Genomic DNA, 20433 nt, shown 5'->3' on the forward strand with positions numbered 1-20433 from the left:
TTTGTTAAACTACCTAGTGAACCTTGTTTCACTTTCTTGCAAAGTTTATGCCCAGTACTAATTTCAAAATGTTCTGCTGTTGAGTTTACCAGGTCAAATAGGAAGCTATGATTCATTTAATAGTTCCTAATAAATCCAAAAACATCCAGTTTTGTATAGAACCAAAACAAAGCTGAGAATCTTTTAGAACCTCATGGCTCCATACCCTATTTGTAACTCAACAGAAAATATAAAAGCTTCCTGGAAGAGGTTCTTCAATGTATATCTTGTTTAATCGACAATATGAAATGAATGAAACATATATATTAATCAACGATTTACATCAAGATACCATCAGTTTAAATCATTGACTGGACAAATATAGTCTAGGGTCAAACAATGGCAAACCATGGTACAGATCTACAATGCTGATCATTTCACTGCTGGAGAAAATATCTCAACCAACATCACCAAAGCTTAAGCGTCTGTTGCTCCATTGCTGGAGGAAGAAGAAAACCACCTCAACTCAAAAGAAGACTCATGTCATTGTCACAAGAGGAAGAAGCTGCCCGCCTTGATTCTTTGGCACTTCATCATTGGAGGAAGTTCACTTCATCAATGGGAGAAGGCCACTTCAGTGTGTTCTAGACAAGCAGAATCATGCAAAGACTATAAAGCAAAATTCCAATGACTCAATCACTTCTGTGTTCTGGTTGATCAATGGCACAAATGTTCCACCCATATTGACCAACACAGTGGTTTTTTAAACCGTGCTCTTTGCTAAGCAAACAAATCGCTAGCATGATGACCTATTAATAACAAAATGAATCTCATGCACTATAGGTGGCCTTTATGCCAAAGCAACTTAGTTAAATGTTATCCATTTGCAATAGACAAGCCCATTATGCTTAACCAAAGCACCACTTGCTTAAGCAAAAATTGGGTTGTCAAGAGCAAAAAAGACGCACCAAAAGATAAACTATTCATTCAAAGAATTGGTGGACCTTTCCTTTGGATAATTAGAATGGAGGAAACTGCGCTAACAACAAAGGAGTCCAATATTATAAAAACATTAAAGACCTCACCATAACTATTTGACAATCGTTCAACCATTGATTTGCAATTGACTAGCACCACATATACAAGAGTCACTGCTCCTTCTTCAAAAAGAGAAGCTGCTACAACCTTCAGAAAAGAAAATAATCAGATGAAATAAAAAATCATATCCGGAAAAGAGGATATGGTAATGCTGGGGAAAGAACATACTGGATCATCTGATATAAATGCCAGTATTCGAAAAGTTGTTGTCAGTTGAACTATAGAACTATTACACAGGGTAACTCCATCAAAGTACTTATCCGAGACAAGTTTCCCAAGAAGATTATCAACAATCTGAGCATCTGAGTTGTTTGTCAAGTCACCAATAACATTTTCGACATCAATTGTGTCAGATACTAGTATACTAGACGAACTAAGATGAGCATCTCCACCAGAAGCCAAAACAGCAGCATATCGTAGAAGGCCAATAGCCCCATTTTTATGATAAACAACACCAGCATCTATCCACTCTAGCAACCTTGTGGGTGCATCTTTTCTGTTGGTCCCATGAGAAGAAAAGTGTAAAGCCTTATGAAGTTCCACAGCATGTCCAATCCAAGAACTGAGGGATGATGCAGAAGAGTCTGTCACGATGATTTCAAATATTTCTGCAGCTGAATGGAAGATGGCTAGACTCAAAGGGGAAGTTTCTGAATTCAGTAAAATAATAGATTTAGTAAAACCAGCAAGTTTCTAGGCAGGCAATTAGAAGAAATCAACATAAAAGTACTATCAATACCATTTCTTTTAACAGTTGGCTCTAATTCTGTGTATGATCGCAGTGTGTCCAACAAAACTGATACCACCTGCAACATCAAACTGATTACCATCAGAAGGTAAAAGATCATTTTGAGAACAACATGATCATAAAATACCTCAGGAAAGTGACACAGAACTAACAACGCTTGCCGACCAGAGTCAGACCTGTATTTTAACTCTGATTCAAAAAAGATATAAAGTTTATACACAAAGCACTAGTCTATGATGTAGAACCTGGAAATGGCACAAAGCTCCCATAGAATCCACAGAAGTTCATCAGAATGTGGATCTGTTGCAAGCAACAGATCAATAGCAATTCCCTAAAAAAATAAAAATAACAGCCAATGAGAGCAGAGGAAAAACAGTAGGATCCCCAACAGTAATCATCGCTAATCCCCAGTAGAAGATCCATTTTGAGAAAAGTAGAAACAAGGGGGGAAAACAGACTTGGAGCAAAAAAAAATTGGTCAAGTTCCGATTACATAAAATAAAGTTCATTCATGGATAATGTCCAGTAGCTCATATGAAAAAGCATTGTAATCATAAATAACGTTTCAAAGTGTTATTTTAAAAATTATACCTTAGTACAATAAAAAGATGATTCCGTTACCACCTAAGAAATAAAATTTTGAGTTAAAAATAAAGACCAATTTACACAAGAATTAACCATTGTAAACCAACTTTGATGGGAACCCACTATGACATGATTGACCCTTGATATGACTATCAAAGAAGAAAAACATAGGATTACATTAAGGAACCAGGACTCTGTATCCTGATCACTCAGGAAAAATTCATAAAAGTCTGTTTCTCTCAAGCCTATTAGACTGTTGACTTTTCTTGAGATATTGCATCTGAAATATTTTTGATGGGGCATGCATGTACCAAACTAGAGATTGTGTCAATAAAATCAGTTTAGTTAACCATACTAACCACTTTGAGATGAAGCTCAGTGATCATGGCAACTTCCTGTGGATGACAAATGAATCCCTTTGATAGAAAAACTGCTGCCTGTCTAAGAGTCATGCACTCTTTTTTTGTTGTCTCTTCAACATCTTGAAGAGAAAGAACCAAAAGTTCAGTTGCTTCACGATGAGCAAGTAAGAAGCAAAGACCTGAAAACCAATTAAGTTAAATTAACGACATTAGGGTCAATGCCATATTAAAATAAGCCCCATAAACACCTATTGGGGGTCGGCTAATAATGACCATTGCTGTGACAAATGAAACCAAAATGAAAAAGGAATAAGAAGAGAGAACCTGAACGATGAAAGAGAAAATTAAGAAGAGCATATTCAACTGAAGTTGTAATCTCCATAAAAACATCTGCTTGCTTGTCATTTGATGAGCGCAAAACAGGAGATGATAAGAGGGCTGCTGAGAGTGGGAAGAAACCCCTTTCCTATTGCCGTAATGTAAAAGCAATCATAAGCCTCAGTAAATATTTGTTAATAATCTGCTTTTCTAAAACTCAAATGAGCATTCCAAAGATAGCAGATAATAATCAAAAAAGAAACACACAACAAGAAATATCATTAACTTCCATGGCCTTCTGAAGTTTACACAAAAAAAAAAATACCTCAAGAAGTGATAGCAAGCACAAGTCAACATCCCATCTTGCAAAAGTATATTTAGAAGTTGTTATGCCGTCAATAGTAGCTTTGTACGACAAGAAGCCTTCTGGTAGCCCCAAAATAGATAATTTTTGTGCAAAGGTGGCAGGTGATGGATCTTCAATAGGCTCATATAGGTTTATCAATTTCTGAGTGATAATAATTATCAGCAATTAGCTAATGCTTAATTGAAGTAGCTAAATCTACAACATAATAATACTTGTCAGCAAAATCAAATTTGAGACACTGGTCACTGGAACAGTACTTATAGTTTCATGCAAGTATAACAACAAGCAATGTAATGTTTCAAATACAATACAGGTCTAAGGCCATGCCATCACAGTGCTTGTAGGTTGTAGCTTCTGCTATGGCATGGCCCTGGCTTGTACTGCAGCATGCCACCGGTGTCCTAAATATGATCAGCTCGTGTATACTAAAGATCTAATCAGTAGAGAAAAACAAACCGCGATTTGCTTAAGATGAGAACTGGCAGCGACAAGTAATTCAATCCCCTCAGCCACCATCACATGATCACGAGATGGATTATCCAATAGAGACAATACTACAGACTGGAACATCAAGAAAAACAACAATTATAGTTTCTTGGACGGCAGTTAGTGGGAAACTAGCACCAAAAAAGCTATATACTAACCTCATATCTGGCTGCAACTTCATAGACCCGCAAACGGTGCAATATATATGATGCAAGAGAAGCAACATCATGCCGTTGCTTCCCCAACAATAGCCTTAGCAAAATTGAATAACCATTGCTGTTACCATCTGGGTAACTCTCATTTCCACGCGGCCACCAGCCTAAAAATCCTTCGCATCCTATGCCATGCCGAGTAGCACATTCAACAACACCTAGCAACATTAATACGACGGCCGGAGAATTTTGCATCTTGCAGTCTAATAAATGAACAATTGTTTCCATGCCACCGCTATTTACAAAATGAAAGCATCCCTTTCTCCAACAGCAAAAGAGAAGAGCCAATCCCAATAGTAGAATCATTTGTTTGTTCTGAAAATAAAAACACTAATAACAGTGAAAAAGAAACTTTCTTTCCAACAAGAACTTTTAAAATTCAGATATCAATGAAGCAAAAGATTTACCTGAGAGACTAATTGCAACTCAGCATTTAAAGTGCTCTTAAAGGTGTCAAATTTGTTAAACATGCCAATTAGCAAATCAGAGATAAGTGCTTCAGCTGTCTCCGAACCAGCTATATCATCTGGTGACCAATTGTCTGTAAATACACCCTTGAATCTACCAAGCTCAAGAAGTTCTTTACTAGCCTGAGGAACAGCATCATTTAATTTCTCTGAATCTCTCTTGTAGTCAGTGATTCCTAATTCCATATTTTGGTCCCAGTAAAAGGTGCTGGTGCTACTCATGTTCCTAACACAGGACAGGACAGCTGATACAACATTACCTACAATCTCAGAAAGCTGATTTTCCACATCGGGAACTTCACTAAGCTTGACAGCTAACAGCAAAAACTGCTTCAAATGAGGAGAAACTTTGAATTTAGTAAAAGGTAAACTCATGAATTTTAAGGACGCAGTGGGCTCTACAAACAACAACTTGTTTGAATGCAATGCTGGTGGAAGATCTTCAAGTTTTCCTTCTGATGGGGAACAAACAACATTTGCAAGTGAATTGTCCATATCAAATCCAATATTAAATTGTCCAAGATCTTCAGCAGTATTTCCATAAACAATAAGAGTAAGACTTCGGTAACTTCCCCTGACAACCAAATGATTTGTAACTATGGCCTGCATCATCAGGTGTAACAACAATAAGCACAGTGGATAATCACATTAAAAATTGAACTTTTAACAATGACTTCAAGATACACACACACACCATCACAAAGCTAACAAATATATGCAGTATATTTCAAAATTGCAAAATGGACAAACATGAAAATAAACTTCTACCAGCATTGATATGTACTGGCTTGATCCTAAGTAGATAGCTTTCAAAACAATACTAAGACTAGATTAAAAGCAGTGCTTAAATATTTCAATCCCATGACGGTCACGAGGATCCATCAGGCTATTAAAATATCGGTGTTTTATCATCGGAGAGTACGATAACAAATTCAAAACAATTAAAAGAAAAAAAACACAGTTGTAAATTGTAAGTAGTGTTGGCACCATAACATACCAAAGCACCAGTTTTATGTCCACTGTGGACCACAAAAATTGGTTGGTCTGTCTACTGGTCCATGCTCGGACCGGTAATTACTAACATATGCCAGCACAGGCTGAAGTTTTTGTGCCCATGTCAGAGGTTACCAGTATAGATAAAACACAGGTCAAAACAAACAAGAAGATATCTTTCAGAAAATTTGTTAGTCGTAAGCCAATTGGCTTAACTACAGAATAGTTAAAGTACTACCTGAGAGTGTTGTTACCTAGAGTCTAGTATGAGTATATGACATGACATCGACATGGATGTGGATTCAAGTGTCTGACTCAACTATTTATAAAACTTCAACACGTGATCAATAAGGATGTTGACTGCCCAATCAAAGTATCATGTGTCAAGAGTACAGAATGGGTAAATGAAGAGCCCAGGCATAAGTAGAGACGGCAACAAAGATACTTGCCAACCATCCTTGTGAAGGGGAATCAAGCCAGTCTTCTGTGGAAATAGAGAATTTAAACCAAGCCATACATACTCGGACAATTGATATCCTCCGTAAGTTAGCCTGTTCCATGCAAAATCCGCCCACTGTTCACCAACTTCCAGAAAATTAGAACAGAAGTGATAAGTTCACCAACCCTCAACAACCATAATCCAAAGTTCTCCAGCGACTAGCTTCCTTCGCAGCAGCCAAACCATCTGCTCCCAATCTCCTTTTCATGGTATCTCTAATGATCAAAATGATACTTGATCTTCTAGTCATCCCTAACCTCTATTTAAGAAAATCTTCCATCGAGACGATTAAATGCTCCATCAAGTAACACCAGGCATTATTCAGACTTGAACATCATCTCATAAGTCATACCATTGTACTAACAACAGATCACTAGATGATCTTTCTCTATTTCATCTTAGAACTGTCGTCTAAAATGTCATATATCAACAAACCATCTCTTTTCAAGGTATTAAAAAGGGCTATGAATAGGTTGAAAATTTTAAAACAAGAAAAAAGGGGAGGAAGGAGCAAGAAAGGCAATATAACTTCTTCTCTGTTTCTCATAGAACTGTCATCTACAATCTCTTACATCGCATAAACAAGTAACCCCAAATATTTGCAAGGTATTAAAGATGTGTTTAGATAACTAAGAAGCAATACTAACCAGGCTATGAAACAAGATTACTAAGAAGCAGTACAATAATCATGCTTGGCTCAAATTGTTTAAATAACTAATCAAACCTAATTACAGTTAAGCTAACCTCAGCTCATTTACAAACCTAGCCTTATCCATGGATAATTAATGGCATGCCATGTCATTGCAACCTACTTAATTAAGGTTCTGAAAAGAAAGAATAGTTGGAAAAGAGACATAGTCTACTTAACTTCTACCACGCAACAGTCACAGGAGATTTCATTTTCCATTGATGGTAAATTGGTAATGTCTATTTTTCTTGCCAAATAATTTAAATTTCTTTAACTGAAATAGTTTGGAGAAATACCAAGGAGAATGAGAGCACAACTGTAACATAACTGGAGATACTAAAATTATGCATGAGTTCTTTGATTCCAAGTACAATATACTTCAAAGAATAATTCTCATGAAAATGAAAATGAAAAAAAAAAACATTTTTATAATGATCAACTAAGTAGACGCAATCCTTTGCTAAAATTTTTGAAGGAATTATTAGCAATTTCCAAATGGAATATAGACAGCCATCCAAGACTTTAAAATCACATTGAAGCTAGTTGTTACAAAACATGATTATGAACAATCAATATAAATTTAGAAATACAAACTGGTAACCAAAGAAAAGCTCTTTCCATACTAATATGCTTGTCATTGCATTTAAAAGTAGCAATTCATCCTTGTTAAAAAAATATTGCAGACACAAGGATTCAGTGGAACAATAGCACAAACTTGAAATTAGATGAAGAGATAATAAAATACCTCAACTTCCAAAACATTGGATGAAGAGTGTGAATAAAGAAAAGGCTGGCAAAGGCGCCTAAATCTCGATTCACCTTCACAATGAACAAAAATCTCTAGTGCAAAGGAAGGGGGTGAAGTGGCCCTGCATGAGAAATTTCAAAAGATTTCACATGGTAGAGCTTCATACTTGCTTAACTAAATTAAAATACGTGACCCTATGCAAGATTAACAAATTGGTGGCATGAAATTTAAATGAGATTGGTCAGTTTGCAAAGAGATAGACTGATTCACAAGACCCAATATCCAGAGAAAATTTTTGATTTTGTTCAAAGAGTGTATTTTCGTCAGGAAGCTTTTGCCACTGATAGCTTTGGCTAAAAATCCAGTCCAACTTGATTGATCAAAATTGCAAACACACATTTTGGATCAATGGCTAGAATTATACTACAATAAATCTGAAGTGCAAACTGAAGAGGAAAAAACTGGGAGTTGTTAGCAATTTAGCAATTTCTAACTGCAGATAGAATCATGCTGAAATAAAAACAATTCATAAAACTTGAATTATTACAAGTATCTTTATTTTCCCACTTTCTTCTATCTAGAACAAATTCAATTTTAAAAATCTAAGTGAATCTACAAGAATAAGGCACACAGATGAAATCAATTGAACCATAATACTTGTCTTAATGTAATATTCACTGGTATGTATAGAAGAACTAGTTAATTTTACCCAATAAGAGATACATTTGGTGCAGAAGGGGATGCATTCTGCTCAACAAACTCACAAGCAGTAATGACAACAGGTTCTGCAAAAATGACCTGCATGGAAAGAACTTAAAATCAGCAACATGGAGCTTATCCTGCCAGCAAGTGTCATGTAAGAAAATGTTGTTAGTAAAATCAAGATCTTTTAAACTATTTTTAATTATGTTAAATAAGATTGTATTTGGTTATACTCTGCATTTCACGCAATCAACTATGGTTGATTCAACTTGCCTAGCCATAGAAATTTTTCATATTTGAACATGTCATGCCATCTTAACCTATGTTTTCTCTGGTATTACATCTAATGGAGCCACAGCAAGATTGAGAAAAAAAATGAAGGAACTTGAAGGTAGGAGTGAGTGGATCACTAGCCCATAGAGTTGCCTGCACCCTTACTTGTGGAAAAAGAAGTCAACGCGACAAATCTCCATCACTGAAGAAGAAGCTGTCGTAATGAAGCTGAATCCACAAATCCCTCAAGCAAGTAGTCATATCCAAGAGGAAGGAAGGTTGCTAAGGAATGTGGCCAATCTGGTGACTCGATCCATTTCACATGCCCGTTGGCAGACAACACAATCATAAAAACCAGCACAAAAGGAAACTTTAATCCATGCTCCTTTTAGAGTCATAGTATCAGTGAAAGTAACTTGTGTTAGATACAATGTTGTATTGTTTCGTAATTCATATTTTGTATAAAGTGAACATGATATTATTGGATTTATTCTTTGTAAGGTAAACAAGTCGTCCTACATATCAACACAAATCCGTACCATGCCAATATTCATTTTAAGTAGTTTTTGACTTTTTAAAACCATTTTTGGATGGATAGCTAGATCCTTGGAATGAATAATAATACAAAGCACAACCTAGAGAAATCAATTGCTATATCCCATCTCTGGTTCTTTCTCTTATTGTCCAGTGTTCTAAATGGTGACTAAGGCGGCCGCCTAGGCGGGAGGTGGGCACCAACCGCACCGCCTCAGGCAAAGGCAATGCTTTAGATTGTAACTCACCTGCTTCCGCCATTGCTGGCCCGGAACCACCACTGATATTGTCGTTTCGCTATCGCGACGCATTTGGAGTCCGTATGTTTTGCGCAAGCTTAACGAAGGGCACGGAAGCGTCGTGCAAGCCTAAACATGTCGCCTGAGCCCAACAATGGGCCTGGACACGTCGCTGGCAACACACGGTCCGGTGACACGTCAGACTCGTTGCCCGGCCGAAACAGAGTACACTGTTTAATTAAACTTAGGTTAATAATTTTAATCAACTTTTAGCTATGGGATAATTTAAATAAACTTAATTAAAGCCTAATAAAAATATCCCATTAAAGGAGGAGGGCTACGTTAGGTATGGCAAATATTCAATAAATAAATCCATTAAACTATTGTGCTAATGCTAAGTAGTTCCCCGAAAGGAACGCGTTGCAGGGTCCGATTGTAATGTCTCGACAAGGACCGTACATCTCCATGAAAACTTGAATGTAGTGTTAAATAGGTAAGAGTTCTCACACCATAGGTTGAATAAGAACAAATATGATAGGAAAACTAATAATCTAAGATTTGGAACATGGAACATAGGAACCCTCACTGGTAAATCAACGGAGGTACTAGATACGATGATTAAGAGAAGAGTTAGTATTTTGTGTGTACAAGAGGCAAAATGGGTAGGCGAGAAGACAAAAATGATAGAGAACGCGGGTTTTAAGTTATGGTATATTGGAAAGAGTAAAGCAAGAAATGGAGTGGTATTGTTATAGATAGTTCATAAAAGGATGAAGTTGTAGAAATAGTTAGAAAAGGGGATCGAATTATAGCCCTTAAGATAATAATGGCAAAACAAACTATGAACATAATTAGCATATATGCACTGCAAGTAGGATTCTGTGAAGCTATCAAATCAAAATTTTAGGACGACTTATATGAAGTATTACAAAACATTCCATCAAATGAAATGATTTTAATAGGAGGGGATCTAAATGGGCATGTCAAAATGAAAAATGAGGAATATGAGAGGGTGCATGAGAGTTATAGGTTTAAAACGAGAAATGATGAGAAAACTATATTAGATTTTGCGATAGAATATAACCTTATATATTAGCTAATGCATTTTTGAAGAAAAGGGAAGAACACTTAATTACATTCAAAAGTGAGAATAATAAATCACAAATTGACTTTCTTATAGTTAAGAAGAATGATAAAAAAATTTGTAAAGATCAAAGTCATTCCTAGGGAAAGCTTAACTACCAAACATAGGTTAGTAGTATTGGATATACGTCTCAAACATAGTATTAATAGAGAGAAAATATATACAACTCCTGAAATTAAGTGGTGGAAGTTAAAGGATGGGAAGCAAAATATATTTAAGGAGAAGATAGAAGTACAAGCATTAAGTTAAATATACAATGACTCTAATACAGCATGGGATAAGATGGTATCAAAGTTGAAAATAGTAGCTAAAAGTGTACTCGGTAAGTCAAAGGGACATGCGCCACTAAGGAATCTTGGTGGTGGAATGAGTAAGTTCAAGAGAAAATGAAGGAAAAATGAATAGCTTTTAAGAAATTATATATTTGTAAGGACGAGGAAAACTTTAAAAAATATACAATAGCCCAGAAATAAACTAAGAAAGTAGTGAGTGAAGCAAAGAATGAAACTTTTGAACGATTATATTAAAATTGGATACAAAATAAGGGTAAAGAAACATTTATAGAATAGCTAAAGTGAGAGAAAGGAAAATAAGAGATCTTATCCAAATAAAATGTATTAAAGATGAATGTAATAGGGTATTAGTAAACAATGGAGAAATAAAAGAGCGATGGAAGAGGTATTTTAAGTAGGTCAAATAAGCATAGAAATTCCAATTTTAATCGTAGAATTCAAAGTTCAGAAGTAGAACAAACTTTAAATGGGATGCACAATGGAAAAGTCGTTGGACTAGATGATATTCCGATAGAGGTATGGTAGTGCCTAAGAAAACAAGATATTGAATGACTTACAAAATTATTTAACATGATATTGAAAACAAAAAAAAATACCTGATTAATGGAGGATAAATACTCTAGTTCCCTTATAAAAGAACAAGAGAGACATGCAAAATTGTGCAAACTATAGGGGTATTAAACTAATGAGTCATACCATGAAGATTTGGGAAAAAGCAATAGAAAAAAGATTAAGGAGACCAAAAAATCAATTTGAGTTCATGTCTGGAAGGTCGACAATAGAAGCTATACACCACCTAGGCAATACCGTCTAGGCACTGCCTAGGTGATAGGCGAGACCTACCATCGTCTACCGCCATTTACAACACTGATTGTCCTTTTGTTTTTCAATCTTGCCACAGAAGTCAATGAGATAAAAACAGTCAACAAGAAGGAAATGGGCAGCAAAAGAAAAACAAATACGCCCAAGTAGACAATTTGGCAATGTGACTGATGGCCAAGTATCACATGTCAAACAAACGATTAAATGGATGCAATGCATGCAGGGTTTAATGGCTTATTAACAGTAGAAATTAGAGGAAAGAATATAAGAAGGAAATCCAGAAGGGTATGACTTGCAGAAATAGTATCAAATTACACCACAATTCAGAATTATTTTAGAAAAGTAGATCATCATATAAAATGAGCCAGTCTAAAAATTCATTCATTTTTAAATGTATGCATAAACTTAAGTATAACAATGATCAATAAACTTTCAAAAAATATGAAATAATTTTCAACAAAAAACTGTTATAGACTAAACTTAAGTCCAACTTCTCCTTAATAAATAATTCATTGATATAAAATCTGGAACAATCCAACCAAGATTATTATCATGTAAATCATGAAATTCCGGCAGTACAAAAAGAATGCAAATATTAAAGGTTAAAAAAAACATAGGCAGGTAAAAGGAACAGTAGATGATGGTTTAGAAATCAGAAAGGCATAACAAGATGAAAAAAACAAGTGAGATGGTATAACAGATCTAAAACAAGTCACTAACCTCATCAACATATTCATCGAGTTGAGAATGAACGAATGATTGAGCAAACAAGATGCATGGTTCAGAACGACCCATATCTTGTGCCTGGAAAAAGAAAATCATCAACTATTCTGTCAGCTATTGACCCCTGCAATCCATCATAGCAAATTGCAGATCCTAAAAAATGCCACTTAGTTTGAGCAGATCAAGACCTTTTTCATGTGATCGATGTTATTGCCAAAGGTTCCAAGAAAGGAAGCTGATGAAACCCATTCACCGCATCTATATGAACCAGAAACCCAAATTGTCAAGTATGGTTACAGTATTTTCAAAGCATAATTACGGACTTATCTAAGTTCCATTGTCAATCTAATGTCCTTCCACAAATTTAAAAATTCTTTCATTATATGTTAATCTTTCACGATTAAGTAGTATTTGTTTTTTCTGCACCTAATGCTAGAAAACCAAACTTTGTTCACAACGCATGTATGCATAATTGCAAATCAAACTTGTTTATGCCAGCAACATAAGATACAGACAAATCAGTTAATGATACCAGTACCAAACAAAATGTTATTCATTTAAAACCATGTTTTTATAATGCACAAGAATTTACAACTTGTGAATGTATGCCAACTGACAAACTCTTGGAACACCAAAGCGAACATACAAATTGAGAGAACGAGATTTTAAATGTTAGGTATTTCCTTTATTTGGTTATTGAAATGCAGAAAACTAACAAACAGAGGATGTACGTTACCCTAGTAATATACAAGCGCCAATTATCAAAACAAGAAAAAACTTATCTTAGTTGCAAATGAGAAGCCCATGACCCTCATACTTTGTATCGAACTTGCATGAGTATGGATTCACTCAATTTTCCACATAATATGAATTCATCAAGCTTGTAAGATGAGAAGCAATATTGTTAATGAACCCAACGATCAAAACCAACGTCTAACCCTATATAAGTCTATGCGGAGAAAAATAGACGAGAATAAATTCGCGACCCTCGTACTTAGTAGCGAACTTGTCTGAGTATGGCATTCACTCAAATTTTCCATAAAACACGAAGTCACCCAAGATTTCGTGACGATAAGCGAAATGGTTGATGAACCCAACAAGAAAAATTAAAACCTAACCTTACTGGTAATCGTAAAGAAAACTAGATAAGTCTGAATCCAACGTTGACAGTGTGAGAAGGGAGTTGTGAAGGGACGTAATTAAAGATTATAAATGTTGGGGGAAGGGAAAAAAAGCAGGGTGGAGAGACAGGAGAAGCGGAGGAGGGAGAGAAGACGGGAGAATGGGAGACCCATACCTTATTAGTGCTTGGAGGTAGAAATCACTCGAAGACAAGGGCTTCCGAAGGCTACTGGCAGCGTCGGAGGCGGTGGACGTCGACTAGGGCAAGCGGAGGCACAAGGTCGGGAAATCGAAGGACGAAGGGGAGAGGGCGTGGTGCGGTGGTTCAGAAAGAATAAAATTGATTATTTCTTGGTAATTGCCTTTAAAGGCTTTTTCTTTAGAAATTTTAAGAAACGCCCTTTATTTTGATTAGCAAAAAATACTGATCCGGTGACGAGGAGGGGCCCGCTCAGTAGAGGGATCAATGGCATGGTGAAAGTCAAAGTCAAGATGGTCAACACCCCGATAATCATCTTCCGATCGGGCAACCCCCTTTCCCGACCGGGAGGAAGAATCGTCGAACCTACATGAAGCAGATGTTAGCATAGCTCGATCATGTACCGAGCTTCCGACGCTCAAACAGACAAGGTATGTGTCGAGCGGCAAGCCCACTCGGACTCATATCGGCAAAACAATGACGACTGAGCATACTACATTCACACACAGCTTCTCCGTTCTACATAGCAGAGGAGTTCAGATAGTGAGATGTTGGTCGAGCGGTCATTCTGCTCTACCCGAGGACAAGATCGTCCGGGCGATCGATAGCTGGCCGAGTGGCCATTCCGCTAGGCCCGAGGACAAGATCGTCCGGACGACCAATAGCTGGTCGAGCGGCTCTTCCGCTCAACCTGTAACAGACAAAAGGAGGATCAGAGGATATCCTTCTGGGACCTATGCCGCCGACAGACGGCATGCTTGGCGATATGGTCAAGCTGAAGATCTTATGACGGAAGCTTCCATTGTCTTGTCAGAGATATGCTCGGGTCGTTAGGGTATGGTATTAGGGACACTTTTCTGGCACGTCTCTTCAGGATATGCTTTGAGAAGCGTGCACGTCTCGAGAACCGTGTACGCGCTCCCCGAAAGTCCTATATAAAGACCCTCCAAGATTCGACGGGAGGTATGCATAATCTCTACTGTAGCTACAGTTACTCTACCATTTTGCTTCCTCATTTTTTCTATATCGTCGGTGTTTGACTTGAGCGTCGGAGGGTCATCGCCGAAGAATCCCTTCCCGGCTCGGCACTGACGTTGCTGTGGTTGTAGGTTTCACTGACGAGAAGTCCACTAACGGTCAACAAGAGTATCACATCTACAGCATTCATCGCCTTGACTCTAGGATATGATCAAATACCTTTAACCTCTTATCAAGTAGTATTTTGCTATCCTATATTTAAAAAATATCACTTAACCCCCTTACCAAAGTCAAATATGAAAAAATTTGTAAAAGATAATTATGTACCTATCTTTTTTATATTTTTTTGATAATTTTAAAAGGAAAAAAATATATTGCATTGGCGTGGAATATAATTACATATATTTTTTAGAGTTGGTTTTTTAATTATTAATTAATTGAATCAATGGTGTACACAGGGAGAAAAATATACATAAATGGAAAAAAAAAATATAGAAGCATCTAGTGATGGTGGCCTTCATCACTCGCTTGGATTTTTTGGTTGATGTCAATGTTGTTGGTGCGGTTAGCACTAACGGTTAAACTCAGATTTTGATAAATGACAAAGTAGGTTAAGTTAGGTTTGTTGTAATCTAACACTTTGACTAAGTGTGCAGGAGAAGTCCATATAGGTCGACGGGCTGACCGGATATCTGGTACGAGTCCCAGCTAGGTCGACGGGCCGACCGGATAGCTGGCACGAAACCTAGCTAGGTCGATGGGTCGACCGGATAGTGTTGGAACCCCGTGGTTGTTTAGATGTGATCAATCAAGTTAGATTAGGTCCTATTTGTTATTTGTTACAAATTTTTTCATATTTGACTTTGGTAAGGGGGTTAAGTGATATTTTTTAAATATAGGATAGCAAAATACTACTTGATAAGAGGTTAAAGGTATTTGATCATATCCTAGAGTCGAGGCGATGAATGCTGTAGATGTGATACTCTTGTTGACCGTTAGTAGACTTCTCGTCAGTGAAACCTATAACCACAGCAACGTCAGTGCCGAGCCGGGAAGGGATTCTTCGGCGATGACCCTCCGACGCTCAAGTCAAACACCGACGATATAGAAAAAATGAGGAAGCAAAATGGTAGAGTAACTGTAGCTACAGTAGAGATTATGCATACCTCCCGTCGAATCTTGGAGGGTCTTTATATAGGACTTTCGGGGAGCGCGTACACGGTTCTCGAGACGTGCACGCTTCTCAAAGCATATCCTGAAGAGACGTGCCAGAAAAGTGTCCCTAATACCATACCCTAACGACCCGAGCATATCTCTGACAAGACAATGGAAGCTTCCGTCATAAGATCTTCAGCTTGACCATATCGCCAAGCATGCCGTCTGTCGGCAGCATAGGTCCCAGAAGGATATCCTCTGATCCTCCTTTTGTCTGTTACAGGTTGAGCGGAAGAGCCGCTCGACCAGCTATTGGTCGTCCGGACGATCTTGTCCTCGGGCCTAGCGGAATGGCCACTCGGCCAGCTATCGATCGCCCGGACGATCTTGTCCTCGGGCAGAGCAGAATGACCGCTCGACCAACATCTCACTATCTGAACTCCTCTGCTATGTAGAACGGAGAAGCTGTGTGTGAATGTAGTATGCTCAGTCGTCATTGTTTTGCCGATATGAGTCCGAGTGGGCTTGCCGCTCGACACATACCTTGTCTGTTTGAGCGTCGGAAGCTCGGTACATGATCGAGCAATACTAACATCTGCTTCATGTAGGTTCGACGATTCTTCCTCCCGGTCGGGAAAGGGGGTTGCCCGATCGGAAGATGATTATCGGGGTGTTGACCATCTTGACTTTGACTTTCACCGTGCCATTGATCCCTCTACTGAGCGGGCCCCTCCTCGTCACCGGATCAGTATTTTTTGCTAATCAAAATAAAGGGTGTTTCTTAAAATTTCTAAAGAAAAAGCCTTTAAAGGCAATTACCAAGAAATAATCAATTTTATTCTTTCTGAACCACCGCACCACGCCCTCTCCCCTTCGCCCTCCGATTTCCCGACCTTGTGCCTCCGCTTGCCCTAGTCGCCGTCCACCGCCTCCGACGCTGCCAGTAGCCTTCGGAAGCCCTTGTCGTCGAGTGATTTCTACCTCCAAGCACTAATAAGGTATGGGTCTCCCATTCTCCCGTCTTCTCTCCCTCCTCCGCTTCTCCTGTCTCTCCACCCTGCTTTTTTTCCCTTCCCCCAACATTTATAATCTTTAATTACGTCCCTTCACAACTCCCTTCTCACACTGTCAACGTTGGATTCAGACTTATCTAGTTTTCTTTACGATTACCAGTAAGGTTAGGTTTTAATTTTTCTTGTTGGGTTCATCAACCATTTCGCTTATCGTCACGAAATCTTGGGTGACTTCGTGTTTTATGTAAAATTTGAGTGAATGTCATACTCAGACAAGTTCGCTACTAAGTACGAGGGTCGCGAATTTATTCTCGTCTATTTTTCTCCGCATAGACTTATATAGGGTTAGACGTTGGTTTTGATCGTTGGGTTCATTAACAATATTGCTTCTCATCTTACAAGCTTGATGAATTCATATTATGTGGAAAATTGAGTGAATCCATACTCATGCAAGTTCGATACAAAGTATGAGGGTCATGGGCTTCTCATTTGCAACTAAGATAAGTTTTTTCTTGTTTTGATAATTGGCGCTTGTATATTACTAGGGTAACGTACATCCTCTGTTTGTTAGTTTTCTGCATTTCAATAACCAAATAAAGGAAATACCTAACATTTAAAATCTCGTTCTCTCAATTTGTATGTTCGCTTTGGTGTTCCAAGAGTTTGTCAGTTGGCATACATTCACAAGTTGTAAATTCTTGTGCATTATAAAAACATGGTTTTAAATGAATAACATTTTGAAAAACTAACTACATCTGCGATGGGGTCCCTGCTGCTCGTACTCCAGCTACCACTCACACAAGTGGTCGAGTGCGGCACGACAGGACAAGCGACATCAACTCCAGCTACCACTCTCTCGAGTGGGCGAGGATGCGGCATGCATGAAATGACATGATGCAAACAATGCAATAGTCATCATATATATATAAGCAGAAACATGTATGTTATATGAAGCCAGCATGCTCAATATCGTACATAAATAAGCAACAGTTCAAACATACAAACATAGTATCTAGTATCTGCTACGGATCATGGACAACAAGAAGAGACTGTTTGGATATAGAAACGAATTTCTCAAAGATTTCGTGGAAGTATCAAGCATAGAAAAGTAAGAGTGGAGTCAAGGTAAACAATCCTTATCCAAAATAATTCATGCACTAAGGTCAAAGTACTAAAAGAAAACAAAGCAAGAAGTACCCGCCTTTATATGTAGATCGTGTCAACCGTCTTCAATCAACATCCTGCAAATCGCGTAATGTACAATTTAGCTAATTTCATAAACGACACTAGCTAAACCGAAACCCAACTTAAACCACCATAAATTCCAACTTTCTAAAACCTATTTTCGAAATCCCAGCAACACAAAAGAGACTTTCTATCTTAAGAATCAACTCAGCATTTCTAGAACAGGCCCAAAATTTCCAGCAATGCAAGGAAAACAAATCCATCACCCAATCAAATTCAAATCAGCATACCCAAATCTATTACGAAATTTCAGCAACACGAGGAAAATGTCACAACTTATCCAATCAAAAGTTATCTAGAAATTTCGGAATCCATAACAAAGAGCACACATCTCCATTTTCTATTTCTACTTCTGACAACAATCAGCCCACAACAAGATTAAAGAGAACACAAAAGAAAGCTTCATGGAGCAACCAATAAGAAAACCCATAAAACCTCACCCAAAATCCATTGCAAATCATTGGAGCAGAACAATATCAAATTAAATTCACCTTCTAAATCAGTCTAACATTTCAGAAGTAGTAAAAAGTAGCAACAACATCTTCGATCAAGCTCAAAAACACTAGCAATCTGTCCCAACTCTCGAAAGAAACCGAAAGGAACAAACCATCATCAAAACTAGCCGAAACTATCAAGACTTGGTCCTGTATTCACACTAACTAGAAGAAACCAATCACGAATAAATCCAATCGCAAAGACCCGATATCCCTTGTGAGAACTCGAGAGAAATCACAGAGTGAAACCAGAACAACATAGAAAACTCGAATCACATATCCTTCGACCAAGTAATCACATACGCAAGTATATCAATGCCTCCTAAACATCCATCCCTTACCCTATGGATCTCACACTAACATAAAGAAATGAACTTGCCGGATCCATTAGGGCATAGCGTGAAGGGAGAAGGCCGGCGGCTACTGTGGTGGTGCTCGAGCGAGGGAAGGAAGACGCCAGTTGCTGTGATCGCTGGCTGTCTGGATCGCGTGAGGGAGAGCTCGGCGGGGGAAGGAATCGGCACGAGAGGCGGCCGCGGCTGTTGATCGCGCGCGGCGGCGATGGGTGGCACAACAAGGTCACGGGAGGGAGAGGGATGGCGGCAGCGTCGGGCTTAGGGCACGGGAACGCGAACTCGCCGGAGGTTGTGATCGACGGGTTTTGGGGAGAAGAGTTCGTGAGAGGGAGAGGGCTCGGGGAAGAGGATTCGGCGCGAGAAGAATTGGCCGCGTGAGGGGTTTTTTTTGAGGAGGAAGGGTTCGGTCGGGCAAAATTTATAACTTAAGGATATTACATCAAACCCTAGACCAATTCCTCAATCAATTCCCATCTTCAGATATTCTAAACAGGTTTTTCTTAAACCTATTAATGCGCCCTCTCTGATTAAATTCATACGAGCTCCAAATAAATCCCAGAAAATTTCTAAAAATTCCTAAAAATTCTAATAAGATTATTTGTCTATTAAACCTTATTTTTAATTATTATCTGATTCGGTAGTTTACAATGAGTCCGCCAAAGACCTCTGGGAAAAATTCCTGGAGCTCCACGAAGGCGCCTCAGAAGCGAAGTTAGCAAGGCGGGACATCCTCCGGACTCAGTTGACGAATCTCCGGATGAACAACGGCAGAAGGTAGCGCAACTCCAAGCGAGAATCAAATAGCTGATAACTCAGCTAAATAACCTCGAAGAATCGGTAACAAACTGAGATTCGACCCGGTACGCACTCAACGCCTTCCCAAGATCTCCAAAATGGGCGTCCTTAGTAGATGCATACTATATCTCTAAAGACTTTGAGGTAAGTACTTTAGAAAATTTATTTTCTACATTTGAACTTCACGAGTCTCGAATTGCAGAGTCAAGTCAAGCGAAGTTAAATCTCAATGTTGCGCTAGAAGCCGAGATTGACGATCCCGACTCTGAAGCGTCAATCAACGAATCTGAAGCGACTCTATTGGTAAGAAAGTTAAATAAGTTTATTAAAACTAATAAATTTAGATCGCAGTCAAAAAGACATCAACACAACAAAAGGGTGGCCCGTTGCTATAATTGCAATGAAGAATGACATATCAATGATGACTGCCCGAAGATGAAGAAAAAGAACAACGAAAAAGAAAGATCGACATCCTCTAAACGCAAGAGTCTGAAGGCTACATGGGATGAATCATCATCCTCGGAATCAGAAGTCGAAGCCTTCTCGGGATTAGCACAGATGACCAACCATCTTTTCGAAGAAATTAGCTCGGAGATGAACATAGATGAAGGGGGAGGATCATCAGATGAAGAAAGTTACGATGAAGGGAGAGCATCAGAAATAGAGGTAAGTTAGGTACATAATTTAACTCCCAAGTAGTACTTTCGGTTTATCAAAGTGCTTACTAAAGACTTAGTAAATCAAAAAAAGAAATTGCTAATTTAAAAATACTATTAGAGAATTCTAACTTAAAAAA

The 20433-nt window shown here is 38.2% G+C and overlaps 1 protein-coding gene across 1 annotated transcript; it reads right to left on the reverse strand.

The window, feature by feature from the left end:
- On the reverse strand, nt 1–19252 carry LOC122041371 (protein virilizer homolog). The gene is made up of 17 exons (XM_042601015.1): nt 18866–19252; nt 17949–17988; nt 12469–12538; nt 12278–12361; nt 8260–8348; nt 7548–7671; nt 4563–5225; nt 4102–4470; nt 3914–4018; nt 3416–3598; nt 3097–3238; nt 2770–2951; nt 2071–2156; nt 1953–2001; nt 1817–1883; nt 1246–1727; nt 1–1164 (listed from the first exon to the last, which is right to left on the reverse strand). Exons 3-17 carry the CDS (start codon nt 12475–12477, stop codon nt 967–969), a joined length of 2832 nt encoding a protein of 943 aa, XP_042456949.1. The 5' UTR covers nt 12478–12538; nt 17949–17988; nt 18866–19252; the 3' UTR covers nt 1–966.
- Nucleotides 19253–20433: the final 1181 nt, after the last annotated feature.

The sequence above is a fragment of the Zingiber officinale genome, chromosome 2A, assembly GCF_018446385.1.
Source record: "Zingiber officinale cultivar Zhangliang chromosome 2A, Zo_v1.1, whole genome shotgun sequence".
Lineage (NCBI taxonomy): Eukaryota > Viridiplantae > Streptophyta > Magnoliopsida > Zingiberales > Zingiberaceae > Zingiber > Zingiber officinale.

Bases quoted from the DNA above. Each gene is read 5' to 3' on its own strand.
- LOC122041371 (XM_042601015.1), bottom strand. The intron at 7,672-8,259 runs GTAAAATTAACT...TTTCTCATGCAG, and splicing joins CCAAATGTATCTCTTATTGG to GGCCACTTCACCCCCTTCCT. The intron at 3,599-3,913 runs GTTTGTTTTTCT...ATTATCACTCAG, and splicing joins CTCATCTTAAGCAAATCGCG to AAATTGATAAACCTATATGA.